We start from the raw sequence: 14,114 nt of genomic DNA, 5'->3' as shown, positions 1-14,114 counted from the left end.
TGGTTAACACGACGGTCTGGAGTTACGACGGGTGTGGCTAGCTGGCCCAGTGGTTAACACGACGGTCTGGAGTTACCACGGGTGTGGCTAGCTGGCCCAGTGGCTAACACGACGGTCTGGAGTTACCACGGGTGTGGCTAGCTGGCCCAGTGGTTAACACGACGGTCTGGAGTTACCACGGGTGTGGCTAGCTGGCCCAGTGGCTAACACGACGGTCTGGAGTTACCACGGGTGTGGCTAGCTGGCCCAGTGGTTAACACGACGGTCTGGAGTTACCACTGGTGTGGCTAGCTGGCCCAGTGGTTAACACGACGGTCTGGAGTTACCACGGGTGTGGCTAGCTGGCCCAGTGGCTAACACGACGGTCTGGAGTTACCACGGGTGTGGCTAGCTGGCCCAGTGGTTAACACGACGGTCCGGAGTTACCACGGGTGTGGCTAGCTGGCCCAGTGGCTAACACGACGGTCTGGAGTTACCACGGGTGTGGCTAGCTGGCCCAGTGGCTAACACGACGGTCTGGAGTTACCACGGGTGTGGCTAGCTGGCCCAGTGGCTAACACGACGGTCTGTAGTTACCACGGGTGTGGCTAGCTGGCCCAGTGGTTAACACGACGGTCTGGAGTTACCACGCGTGTGGCTAGCTGGCCCAGTGGTTAACACGACGGTCTGGAGTTACCACGGGTGTGGCTAGCTGGCCCAGTGGTTAACACGACGATCTGGAGTTACCACGGGTGTGGCTAGCTGGCCCAGTGGTTAACACGACGGTCTGGAGTTACCACGGGTGTGGCTAGCTGGCCCAGTGGTTAACACGACGGTCTGGAGTTACTACTGGTGTGGCTAGCTGGCCCAGTGGTTAACACGACGGTCTGGAGTTACCACTGGTGTGGCTAGCTGGCCCAGTGGTTAACACGACGGTCTGGAGTTACCACGGGTGTGGCTAGCTGGCCCAGTGGCTAACACGACGGTCTGGAGTTACCACGGGTGTGGCTAGCTGGCCCAGTGGTTAACACGACGGTCCGGAGTTACCACGGGTGTGGCTAGCTGGCCCAGTGGTTAACACGACGGTCTGGAGTTTAGCTGGCCCAGTGGTTAACACGACGGTCTGGAGTTACCACGGGTGTGGCTAGCTGGCCCAGTGGTTAACACGACGGTCTGGAGTTACCACGGGTGTGGCTAGCTGGCCCAGTGGTTAACACGACGGTCTGGAGTTACCACGGGTGTGGCTAGCTGGCCCAGTGGTTAACACGACGGTCTGGAGTTACCACTGGTGTGGCTAGCTGGCCCAGTGGTTAACACGACGGTCTGGAGTTACCACTGGTGTGGCTAGCTGGCCCAGTGGTTAACACGACGGTCTGGAGTTACCACGGGTGTGGCTAGCTGGCCCAGTGGTTAACACGACGGTCTGGAGTTACCACGGGTGTGGCTAGCTGGCCCAGTGGTTAACACGACGGTCTGGAGTTACCACGGGTGTGGCTAGCTGGCCCAGTGGTTAACACGACGGTCTGGAGTTACCACGGTTGTGGCTAGCTGGCCCAGTGGTTAACACGACGGTCTGGAGTTACCACTGGTGTGGCTAGCTGGCCCAGTGGTTAACACGACGGTCTGGAGTTACCACTGGTGTGGCTAGCTGGCCCAGTGGTTAACACGACAGTCTTGAGTTACCACTGGTGTGGCTAGCTGGCCCAGTGGTGAACACGAAGGTCTGGAGTTACCACTGGTGTGGCTAGCTGGCCCAGTGGTTAACACGACGGTCTGGAGTTACCACTGGTGTGGCTAGCTGGCCCAGTGGTTAACACGACGGTCTGGAGTTACCACTGGTGTGGCTAGCTGGCCCAGTGGTTAACACGACGGTCTGGAGTTACCACGGGTGTGGCTAGCTGCCCCAGTGGTTAACACGACGGTCTGGAGTTACCACGGGTGTGGCTAGCTGGCCCAGTGGTTAACACGACGGTCTGGAGTTACCACGGGTGTGGCTAGCTGGCCCAGTGGCTAACACGACGGTCTGGAGTTACCACGGGTGTGGCTAGCTGGCCCAGTGGTTAACACGACGGTCCAGAGTTACCACAGGTGTGGCTAGCTGGCCCAGTGGTTAACACGATGGTCTGGAGTTTAGCTGGCCCAGTGGTTAACACGACGGTCTGGAGTTACCACGGGTGTGGCTAGCTGGCCCAGTGGTTAACACGACGGTCTGGAGTTACCACGGGTGTGGCTAGCTGGCCCAGTGGTTAACACGACGGTCTGGAGTTACCACGGGTGTGGCTAGCTGGCCCAGTGGTTAACACGACGGTCTGGAGTTACCACGGGTGTGGCTAGCTGGCCCAGTGGTTAACACGACGGTCTGGAGTTACCACGGGTGTGGCTAGCTGGCCCAGTGGTTAACACGACGGTCTGGAGTTACCACTGGTGTGGCTAGCTGGCCCAGTGGTTAACACGACGGTCTGGAGTTACCACGGGTGTGGCTAGCTGGCCCAGTGGTTAACACGACGGTCTGGAGTTACCACGGGTGTGGCTAGCTGGCCCAGTGGTTAACACGACGGTCTGGAGTTACCACGGGTGTGGCTAGCTGGCCCAGTGGTTAACACGACGGTCTGGAGTTACCACGGGTGTGGCTAGCTGGCCCAGTGGTTAAGACGACGGTCTGGAGTTACCAAGGGTGTGGCTAGCTGGCCCAGTGGTTAACACGACGGTCTGGAGTTACCACGGGTGTGGCTAGCTGGCCCAGTGGTTAACACGACGGTCTGGAGTTACCACGGGTGTGGCTAGCTGGCCCAGTGGTTAACACGACGGTCTGGAGTTACCACGGGTGTGGCTAGCTGGCCCAGTGGTTAACACGAAGGTCTGGAGTTACCACGGGTGTAGCTAGCTGGCCCAGTGGTTAACACGACGGTCTGGAGTTACAACGGGTGTGGCTAGCTGGCCCAGTGGTTAACACGAAGGTCTGGAGTTACCACGGGTGTGGCTAGCTGGCCCAGTGGTTAACACGACGGTCTGGAGTTACCACGGGTGTGGCTAGCTGGCCCAGTGGTTAACACGACGGTCTGGAGTTACCACGGGTGTGGCTAGCTGGCCCAGTGGTTAACACGACGGTCTGGAGTTACCACGGGTGTGGCTAGCTGGCCCAGTGGTTAACACGACGGTCTGGAGTTACCACGGGTGTGGCTAGCTGGCCCAGTGGTTAACACGACGGTCTGGAGTTACCACGGGTGTGGCTAGCTGGCCCAGTGGTTAACACGACGGTCTGGAGTTACCACGGGTGTGGCTAGCTGGCCCAGTGGTTAACACGATGGTCTGGAGTTACCACGGGTGTGGCTAGCTGGCCCAGTGGTTAACACGACGGTCTGGAATTACCACGGGTGTGGCTAGCTGGCCCAGTGGTTAACACGACGGTCTGGAGTTACCACTGGTGTGGCTAGCTGGCCCAGTGGTTAACACGACGGTCTGGAGTTACCACTGGTGTGGCTAGCTGGCCCAGTGGCTAACACGACGGTCTGGAGTTACCATGAGTGTGGCTAGCTGGCCCAGTGGTTAACACGACGGTCTGGAGTTACCACGGGTGTGGCTAGCTGGCCCAGTGGCTAACACGACGGTCTGGAGTTACCACGGGTGTGGCTAGCTGGCCCAGTGGTTAACACGACGGTCTGGAGTTATCACGGGTGTGGCTAGCTGGCCCAGTGGTTAACACGACGGTCTGGAGTTACCACGGGTGTGGCTAGCTGGCCCAGTGGCTAACACGACGGTCTGGAGTTACCACGGGTGTGGCTAGCTGGCCCAGTGGTTAACACGACGGTCTGGAGTTACCACTGGTGTGGCTAGCTGGCCCAGTGGTTAACACGACGGTCTGGAGTTACCACGGGTGTGGCTAGCTGGCCCAGTGGTTAACACGACGGTCTGGAGTTACCACGGGTGTGGCTAGCTGGCCCAGTGGTTAACACGACGGTCTGGAGTTACCACGGGTGTGGCTAGCTGGCCCAGTGGCTAACACGACGGTCTGGAGTTTTGAGAGTCTCAGACCGCGGGTTCAAATCCCACCCGTGGAATGCTTTAAAGAATTAAGACACTGCTGTAGCAGAAGTCAGCGTCGCAAAACTGTCGTATTCAGTTCTGACTGCTGCACTTTTTCCAACATAATTAACAACAACAACAACAACAACAACAACAACAACAACAACATTATATAAGACAGTTTTCTGTATATACTGATACCCGTCTTAAGGTATTTATGTATAGCCGGGAACTTAACCTACTGTATACGAGGGGTCCTACAGCAGCCCGGAACTTAACCTACTGTATACGAGGGGTCCTACAGCAGCCGGGAACTTAACCTACTGTATACGAGGGGTCCTACAGCAGCCCGGAACTTAACCTACTGTATACGAGGGGTCCTACAGCAGCCGGGAACTTAACCTACTGTATACGAGGGGTCCTACAGCAGCCCGGAACTTAACCTACTGTATACGAGGGGTCCTACAGCAGCCGGGAACTTAACCTACTGTATACGAGGGGTCCTACAGCAGCCCGGAACTTAACCTACTGTATACGAGGGGTCCTACAGCAGCCCGGAACTTAACCTACTGTATACGAGGGGTCCTACAGCAGCCGGGAACTTAACCTGCTGTATACGAGGGGTCCTACAGCAGCCCGGAACTTAACCTGCTGTATACGAGGGGTCCTACAGCAGCCCGGAACTTAACCTACTGTATACGAGGAGTCCTACAGCAGCCAGGAACTTAACCTGCTGTATACGAGGGGTCCTACAGCAGCCGGGAACTTAACCTGCTGTATACGAGGGGTCCTACAGCAGCCCGGAACTTAACCTGCTGTATACGAGGGGTCCTACAGCAGCCCGGAACTTAACCTACTGTATAAGAGGGGTCCTACAGCAGCCCGGAACTTAACCTGCTGTATACGAGGGGTCCTACAGCAGCCCGGAACTTAACCTACTGTATAAGAGGGGTCCTACAGCAGCCAGGAACTTAACCTGCTGTATACGAGGGGTCCTACAGCAGCCCGGAACTTAACCTGCTGTATAAGAGGGGTCCTACAGCAGCCAGGAACTTAACCTGCTGTATACGAGGGGTCCTACAGCAGCCAGGAACTTAACCTGCTGTATACGAGGGGTCCTACAGCAGCCCGGAACTTAACCTGCTGTATAAGAGGGGTCCTACAGCAGCCAGGAACTTAACCTGCTGTATAAGAGGGGTCCTACAGCAGCCCGGAACTTAACCTACTGTATACGAGGAGTCCTACAGCAGCCGGGAACTTAACCTACTGTATACGAGGAGTCCTACAGCAGCCCGGAACTTAACCTGCTGTATAAGAGGGGCCCTACAGTAGCCCGGAGCTTTACCTGCTGTATAAGAGGGGTCCTACAGTAGCCCGGAACTTAATCTTCTGTATAAGAGGGGTCCTACAGTAGCCCGGAGCTTAACCTGCTGTATAAGAGGGGTCCTACAGTAGCCCGGAACTTAACATACTGTATAAGAGTTGTCCTACAGCAGCCCGGAACTTAACATACTGTATACGAGTTGTCCTACAGTAGCCCGGAACTTAACCTGCTGTATAAGAGGGGTCCTACAGCAGCCCGGAACTTAACCTACTGTATACGAGGAGTCCTACAGCAGCCGGGAACTTAACCTACTGTATACGAGGAGTCCTACAGCAGCCCGGAACTTAACCTGCTGTATAAGAGGGGCCCTACAGTAGCCCGGAGCTTTACCTGCTGTATAAGAGGGGTCCTACAGTAGCCCGGAGCTTAACCTGCTGTATAAGAGGGGTCCTACAGTAGCCCGGAACTTAACCTACTGTATACGAGTTGTCCTACAGCAGCCCGGAACTTAACATACTGTATACGAGTTGTCCTACAGTAGCCCGGAACTTAACCTACTGTATACGAGTTGTCCTACAGTAGCCCGGAACTTAACCTGCTGTATAAGAGGGGTCCTACAGCAGCCCGGAACTTAACATACTGTATACGAGTTGTCCTACAGTAGCCCGGAACTTAACATACTGTATAAGCGGGGTCCGCCTATATATACATAGATATACACCTGTGTATATTCACCGATAAATGCGATGAAGTGAAGAATATTCCACATAATATCTGCAGTAATACTTGCATTAATATTTACACCTCATTAAAATATTAATTACATTAAGGTAATTATACGTAGATAATTGTTAAAAGATAATCTTTGCTAATGGTGTCGGTCGATAATTTTAAAGTTAAAGTGTCGACACATAGGCACGCTGGTGTTCGACACGATAAGTGTCGACACACAGACACGCTAACACTCCATACCATAAGTGTCGACACACACACACACAAGCAAGCTAGCACTCTATACCATAAGTGTCGACACACAAGTAAGCTAGCACTCCACACCATAAGTGTCAACACACAAGCAAGCTAGCACTCCACACCATAAGTATCAACACACAAGCAAGCTAGCACTCCACACCATAAGTATCAACACACAAGCAAGCTAGCACTCCACACCATAAGTATCAACACACAAGCAAGCTAGCACTCCACACCATAAGTATCAACACACAAGCAAGCTAGCACTCCACACCATAAGTATCAACACACAAGCAAGCTAGCAGTCCACACCATAAGTATCAACACACAAGCAAGCTAGCACTCCACACCATAAGTATCAACACACAAGCAAGCTAGCACTCCACACCATAAGTATCAACACACAAGCAAGCTAGCAGTCCACACCATAAGTATCAACACACAAGCAAGCCAGCACTCCACACCATAAGTATCAACACACAAGGAAGCTAGCACTGTACACCATAAGTGTCAACACACAAGCAAGCTAGCACTCCACACCATAAGTATCAACACACAAGCAAGCTAGCACTCCACACCATAAGTATCAACACACAAGCAAGCTAGCACTCCACACCATAAGTGTCAACACACAAGCAAGCTAGCACTCCACACCATAAGTATCAACACACAAGCAAGCTAGCACTCCACACCATAAGTATCAACACACAAGCAAGCTAGCAGTCCACACCATAAGTATCAACACACAAGCAAGCTAGCACTCCACACCATAAGTGTCGACACACAAGCAAGCTAGCACTCCACACCATAAGTGTCAACACACAAGCAAGCTAGCACTCCACACCATAAGTATCAACACACAAGCAAGCTGGCACTCCACACCATAAGTATCAACACACAAGCAAGCTAGCACTCCACACCATAAGTATCAACACACAAGGAAGCTAGCACTGTACACCATAAGTGTCAACACACAAGCAAGCTAGCACTCCACACCATAAGTATCAACACACAAGCAAGCCAGCACTCCACACCATAAGTGTCAACACACAAGCAAGCTAGCACTCCACACCATAAGTGTCAACACACAAGCAAGCTAGCACTCCACACCATAAGTATCAACACACAAGCAAGCTAGCACTCCACACCATAAGTATCAACACACAAGCAAGCTAGCACTCCACACCATAAGTATCAACACACAAGCAAGCTAGCACTCCACACCATAAGTATCAACACACAAGCAAGCTAGCACTCCACACCATAAGTGTCGACACACAGACACAGCAGTTGGTGGATACCATCAACCAACAAACACGGGCCGCAACACAGGAGACTACCATGTTTGTCGTCCCCATAGGAGCCAGGCTACTCATTTCTAATTTACCCAGGCACTATCATCATGTTTGTCCACAAAGCACACCACCACCATCACTACCAACAGCCTGGCTGATCACACACAGCCAGCGTAATATAATAATAATAATAATAATAATAATAATAATAATAATAATAATCTTTCTACCAGTACAGGATATAACTTATACATACCATATCTGACATCAGTGACATATAGAAAGTCCCTGGTTATACAGAGCATTTCCCACAACTTAGGTAAATGTTGCCCCTAGGATGCCACCCACACCCAGGTACCTACGTATTTTACTGCTAGGTGAACAGGGACAGCAGGTGCAAGGTGATTAACACCAGGGCACCTATTTACTGCTAGGTGAACAGGGACAGAGGTGTCTTAAGGAAACACGCCCTAATATTAGTTTCCACCCGTACCGGGAATCGAACGAAGGACCTCAATTTTGCGGGTTATCTGTGTAATAGTCACTACAGTTAATACCTCTTTAGCTACCTAAGTATATTTAGGCACAGGTACACATAATTATCATATATAGTGTAAATTACTCACTAGGATAACCCAAAAATGTGAAAGTTACTTATTTCCATTAGTGTCCAGTTGGGTCCTAATGTTGCTCTGTTGTCTTGGATAAATATATACCGAGTGAAACGTTGCCTCAATTAATTAGATTCTGAAATGCATTATTTCTTCTATTGTGGGAAATTATGGGGACGAGGATCACAGGTACATTCCTGAAATATTTCATCCACATAATTCGAAGGGGGTACAACGAAGCAACAATTTACTGTACTTACCAATGATAGTTGTACCTCAGAGCTGGGTAGGATTTTAGAGACACAAGGCTGCACCATGACTCTCCTCCGAGACCCACACACTCTTGCCCTCCCACAAACAAAGTCGGGCCTATCAAATATTACAACATAAAATTAACACCAATAATGTTGGTAAATTACAAGATATTAAGTGGACTGTATGATGGTTTGTGACTTGAAAAGAAAGGTTGTGGGGGGGGGATCTGTTGAGTATATAACATTCTACAAAAATATATGCATATTATGTAATGAGTACTCACCATTTAATTATTGGATCACAATTATTCTATTTATGCAACACACGCTAACGCTACCACTACGGCTAAAATTTACGATGGCCAACACAAAACTACTGTACATTATGGGTAAGCGTCACTTAGTTAAGGTGTGTTTCTAGGAAGAATCGGTGTCCTCTATTTTTCCGTTCTTGTTGCCGAAATCTAAAGGTTTTCCACACTGCTTATCCCAATTCTTCAGCGGGAACGTGTCAGCAATTTCTAAATTACGGATTAAGGCCGATATACACCTATTGAATTTTGATGACGCCTAATTACATTGCACCATTAAAGAACCAGTGTTCACACATTCAGTTTCACAATGGCGTCTTCCCTCCCGGTGTTATTCTGCGGCTGTTCCACCCCCCCCCCGTCTTCCCTCCCGGTGTTATTCGGCGGCTGTTCCACCCCCCCCCCGTCTTCCCTCCCGGTGTTATTCTGCGGCTGTTCCACATTCTGCGGTTGTTCCACCCCCCCGTCTTCCCTCCCGGTGTTATTCTGCGGCTGTTCCACACCCCCCCGTCTTCCCTCCCGGTGTTATTCTGCGGCTGTTCCACGGTGTTATTCTGCGGCCCCCCCCCCCGTCTTCCCTCCCGGTGTTATTCTGCGGCTGTTCCACACCCCCCGTCTTCCCTCCCGGTGTTATTCTGCGGCTGTTCCACACCCCCCCCGTCTTCCCTCCCGGTGTTATTCTGCGGCTGTTCCACACCCCCCCCGTCTTCCCTCCCGGTGTTATTCTGCGGCTGTTCCACACCCCCCCTGTCTTCCCTCCCGGTGTTATTCTGCGGTTGTTCCACCCCCCCCCGTCTTCCCTCCCGGTGTTATTCTGCGGCTGTTCCCCCCCCGTCTTCCCTCCCGGTGTTATTCTGCGGCTGTTCCACACCCCCCGTCTTCCCTCCCGGTGTTATTCTGCGGCTGTTCCACACCCCCCCCCCCCCGTTTTCCCTCCCGGTGTTATTCTGCGGCTGTTCCATTCTGCGGCTGTTCCCCCCCCCCCCCGTCTTCCCTCCCGGTGTTATTCTGCGGCTGTTCCCCCCCCCCCCGTCTTCCCTCCCGGTGTTATTCTGCGGCTGTTCCGGTGTTACAGCTGTTCCCCCCCCCCCCGTCTTCCCTCCAGGTGTTATTCTGCGGCTGTTCCACCCCCCCCCCCCCCTGCGGCTGTTCCCCCCCCCCGTCTTCCCGGTGTTATTCCGGCTGGTGTTATTCTGCGGCTGTTCCCCCCCCCCCCGTCTTCCCTCCCGGTGTTATTCTGCGGCTGTTCCATTCTGCCCCCCCCCCCCCCGCCCTTCACTTAAAATTTCTCGAAGGGTTTAAACAGCATCACATTTTAATACGCAATTATATTATTCATTTATATGTTCTACCTTTAGGAAAAATCTGTAAAAACAATTTCACATCTATCTTTAGTAAGAAATCATAATCTTAATCAAATACATTGTATTATCTATCTAGGTAGATGTTCTACCATACACAAAGGTCAACAATGTACCTCCATATACAAAGGTAGACAATGTACCCCATTCACAGTCGACATTGTACCTCCATACACAAAGGTACCCCCATACACAAAGGTCGACAATGTACCCCCATTCACAAAGTCGACATTGTACCCCCATACACAAAGGTAGACACTACCTTCCCCGCCCAGCAGATAGGAGACACAACCTTCCCCATGTCTGCCACACTACCTTTCCCATATCTACACTACCTTCCCCATGTGTGTCTGCCACACTAGATTCCCCATGTCTGTCTGCCACACTACATTCCCCATGTCTGTCTACCACACTACCTTTCCTATATCTACACTACCTTCTGTCTGCCACATTACCTTTCCCATGTCTGTCTACCACATTACATTCCCCATGTCTGTCTACCACACTACCTTTCCCATATCTACACTACCTTCCCCATGTCTGTCTACCACATTACATTCCCCATGTCTGTCTGCCACACTACCTCTCCCATGTCCACACTGCCTTCCTCATGTCTGTATACCACACCACCTTCCCAATGTCCATCTGCCATTTTACTGACGAACCTCGACAGCGTATTAAGGAAGTGTACAGCCACCTTCCCTCCCTCCCCACAGGATCACCTCTGAACTCCCCAGGACTTCCCAACGGCCTGGGTTCTCCAGCCACACCTCCCAACAGCGGCTCCTCCTCCCCAGCGTCACACCACCACCAGCAACAGCAACAACAGCAGCAGCAGCAACAGCACCAACAACAGCAACACCAACACCAGCAGCTGGGTGGCCAACAGCAACAGCCGCACCAACAGCAACAGCAGCAGCAGCAGGGTCAACTCAACTGTGCCATGGGTTCCATGGGCATGGGCGTGGGCGTAGGCGGGGAAGACATGTGGCGTGGGTCGAGCATCGCCCAGCTCAGACGTAGAGCCTTCGAGCACTCAGCTTCCATGGTCGTCTTCAGGTAGATGACAATCTTCGAAGTTGATTGAGGGTGCAATAAACTAGTAAGACTCTCTCAACTCCGGAGGGGGAGGGAACGGGTGGTAATTACGTTTGATCCAAGGAATGAGAGCTTAAAGAACAAATACCGTGACTAGAACAATACACAAATAACCCGCACATAGGAGAGAGAAAGAGAGAGACGCTAACTAAACGACGTTTCGGTCCGACTTGAACCATTTAGTCACACTGTGACTTTGTAAATGGCTCAAGTCGGACCGCAACATCCTCATAAGCTTCTCTCTCCTGTGTCCGGGTTATTTGTGTAATAAGAACTCAGTTCAAATACCTTGGAGATTAGCGGTTACGAAGAATTTTTATACATATGGAGAACTGGGAATCGATCTGGTGGCCTCGTTGACTCGCACCAGTGTTGTAACTACTAGGCTACAATTGTCAGTCATGCCAGACCAGTGTTGTAACTACTAGGCTACAATTGTCACAATCATACCAGACCAGTGTTGTAACTACTAGTACAATGCCAGACCAGTGTTGTAACTACTAGCAACAATTGCTACAGATTGTAACTACTAGGCTACAATCATACCAGACCAGTGTTGTAACTACTAGGCTACAATTGTCACAATCATACCAGACCAGTGTTGTAACTACTAGGCAACAATTGCCACAATCATGCCAGATCGGTGTTGTAACTACTAGGCTACAATTGTCACAATCATGCCAGACCAGTGTTGTAACTACTAGGCTACAATTGTCACAATCATACCAGACCAGTGTTGTAACTACTAGGCTACAATTGTCACAATCATGCCAGATCGGTGTTGTAACTACTAGGCTACAATTGTCACAATCATGCCAGACCAGTGTTGTAACTACTAGGCTACAATTGCCACAATCATGCCAGATCGGTGTTGTAACTACTAGGCTACAATTGTCACAATCATGCCAGACCAGTGTTGTAACTACTAGGCTACAATTGTCACAATCATGCCAGACCAGTGTTGTAACTACTAGGTGTTGTAGCTGCTAGGATGCCACACCAGAGTTGTAACTGTACTACGAGGTGTTGTATCTGCTAGAATACAAGTGTTACAATTATACCAGACCAGTGTTCCAATATTATTATTATTATTATTATTATTATTATTATTATTATTATTATTATTATTATTATAGATAAGCACTAAATCCGCAGGGGGTCATACAGCGCCTGAGAAACGGGAGATAATCAGGTTTGATCCGAAGAAAGTACCTCAAAATCCTAGTATCAAGAACCCTTCCCCAGCGCCTCCCCACAAGACTACAACCCAAACAAATCTTAGTTATTAATAATTTACCTTCCAGTAGCCTAGCAGCTAGGCAAGTCGCAGCTGTTTACAAAGTAACTCCCAGTAACCCAGTAGCTACAACGTATTTGTCATTTGCTTTATATATATATATATATATATATATATATATATATATATATATATATATATATATATATATATATATTATATATATATTATATATATATATATATATATTATATATATATATATATATATATATGTCGTGCCGAATATGTAAAACTGGTCAATTAGCAAGAACTCATTTAAAATTAAGTCCTTTCTAAAATTTTCTCTTGTACGTTTAAAGACATATTTTTTTCATTAATGTTAATGTAAAAATTTATAATTTTGCACCAAAAGGAACTTAGAAAACTTACCTAACCTTATTATAACAAGAGCAATTTATTTTAGCCTAACCCAACTAAATATATCTTAGATTTGTTTACAATAATTTAATACTAAACAAACACAATTAAATATATTTTTTTCGTTAGGTTCAGAATGATTTTGGCGAAATTATTGCATACACAAATTTTCACTTGTCCTATATGGCAAGATGAGCGTTGCTATTTAAGCCAAGATCGCAAGTTCTGCCTATTCGGCACGACATATATATATATATATATATATATATATATATATATATATATATATATATATATATATATATATATATATAATGCAGTAGGATCACAGTGAACAGGTGATATTACAATATGCAAAACAACCACTGTGAAAACTAGGTGTTAGCGACACACACAACACATGTAACGCAAGATGACCCATATAATAAAGCCAAACATTGTCATATATTTTCACAGAGGCTCCTGTATGACACTCGGCCCTTTATTTCCATTGAGATCCCTTTGTTTCCGTCAGGATCCCGTTATTTCCAATGGGGTCTCAAAGTGCAGCTAACAGATCGATTCCCGGAACATTTTACCCAAATGAACCATTTTCCAGATAGTGGTGAAACTCACTTCAACACCCCCCCCCCCCTTACAATTCGTGTTGCGAACAGATTTAAACTTTTCCAAAACACGAATTTTGTCACCAGCTACCAATGTATGGATATACGGATGATTGCAATGCAACGATTGCAATCTTGTATATACAAAAAAAACAGATAACGAAGGTATAATGTATATTTTACTGCTGTCGAAGGTTCCACACTGATACATCTTCGGTAAGTTGAAACTACTAGCAAAGACAGGGACTAGCTAGGAAACGAACTAAGATATCACCCTAGAAGTTTACACATGAATGGTAAACAATACCGACAAGATGAAGAATTAGACACACGTGCAACAAGCCACTGGATGAGTGAAACGTCTACAAATAAAGATACCCAGATGTTGCACATGTGTCTAATTCTAGTTGGCGTTGTTACGTTAGTCTGCCCTCACACGAGCTATGTTTTCTCTGAAGACCAGCTAGTGTATATACAGCCAGGTTGTATATCTCCTAGTGTATATACATTGAGGGGTATATGTCCTAGTGTATACACATTGAGGTAGTGTATCTCCTACTGTATGTACACTGAGGTAGTGTATTTCCTAGTGTATGTACACCGAGGTGTATATCTTTTAGTGTAT

General features: G+C 49.0%; 1 protein-coding gene across 2 annotated transcripts in view; it reads left to right on the top strand.

The window, feature by feature from the left end:
* LOC128698436 (uncharacterized) overlaps positions 1 to 12,595 on the top strand; it is a 21,567-nt gene extending 8,972 nt beyond the window's left edge. The window contains exons 3-4 of one of the 2 annotated variants that reach the window (XR_011394480.1): positions 10,847 to 11,665; positions 11,762 to 12,595. Coding sequence is in view for 1 of the 2 variants with exons in the window: in XM_053790651.2 (XP_053646626.1) it covers positions 10,847 to 11,193 (347 nt within the window). In the remaining variant the exon portion in view is untranslated. Of the gene's footprint in view, positions 1 to 10,846; positions 11,696 to 11,761 lie in introns of those variants that run through there. The other variant, XM_053790651.2, reaches the window with a different exon arrangement.
* The last annotated feature ends 1,519 nt before the right edge of the window (positions 12,596 to 14,114 follow it).

The sequence above is a fragment of the Cherax quadricarinatus genome, chromosome 88 (assembly GCF_038502225.1).
Source record: "Cherax quadricarinatus isolate ZL_2023a chromosome 88, ASM3850222v1, whole genome shotgun sequence".
NCBI lineage: Eukaryota > Metazoa > Arthropoda > Malacostraca > Decapoda > Parastacidae > Cherax > Cherax quadricarinatus.
Note: the sequence above shows the minus strand (reverse complement) of the source record. Positions and strands in the feature narration are given on the sequence as shown.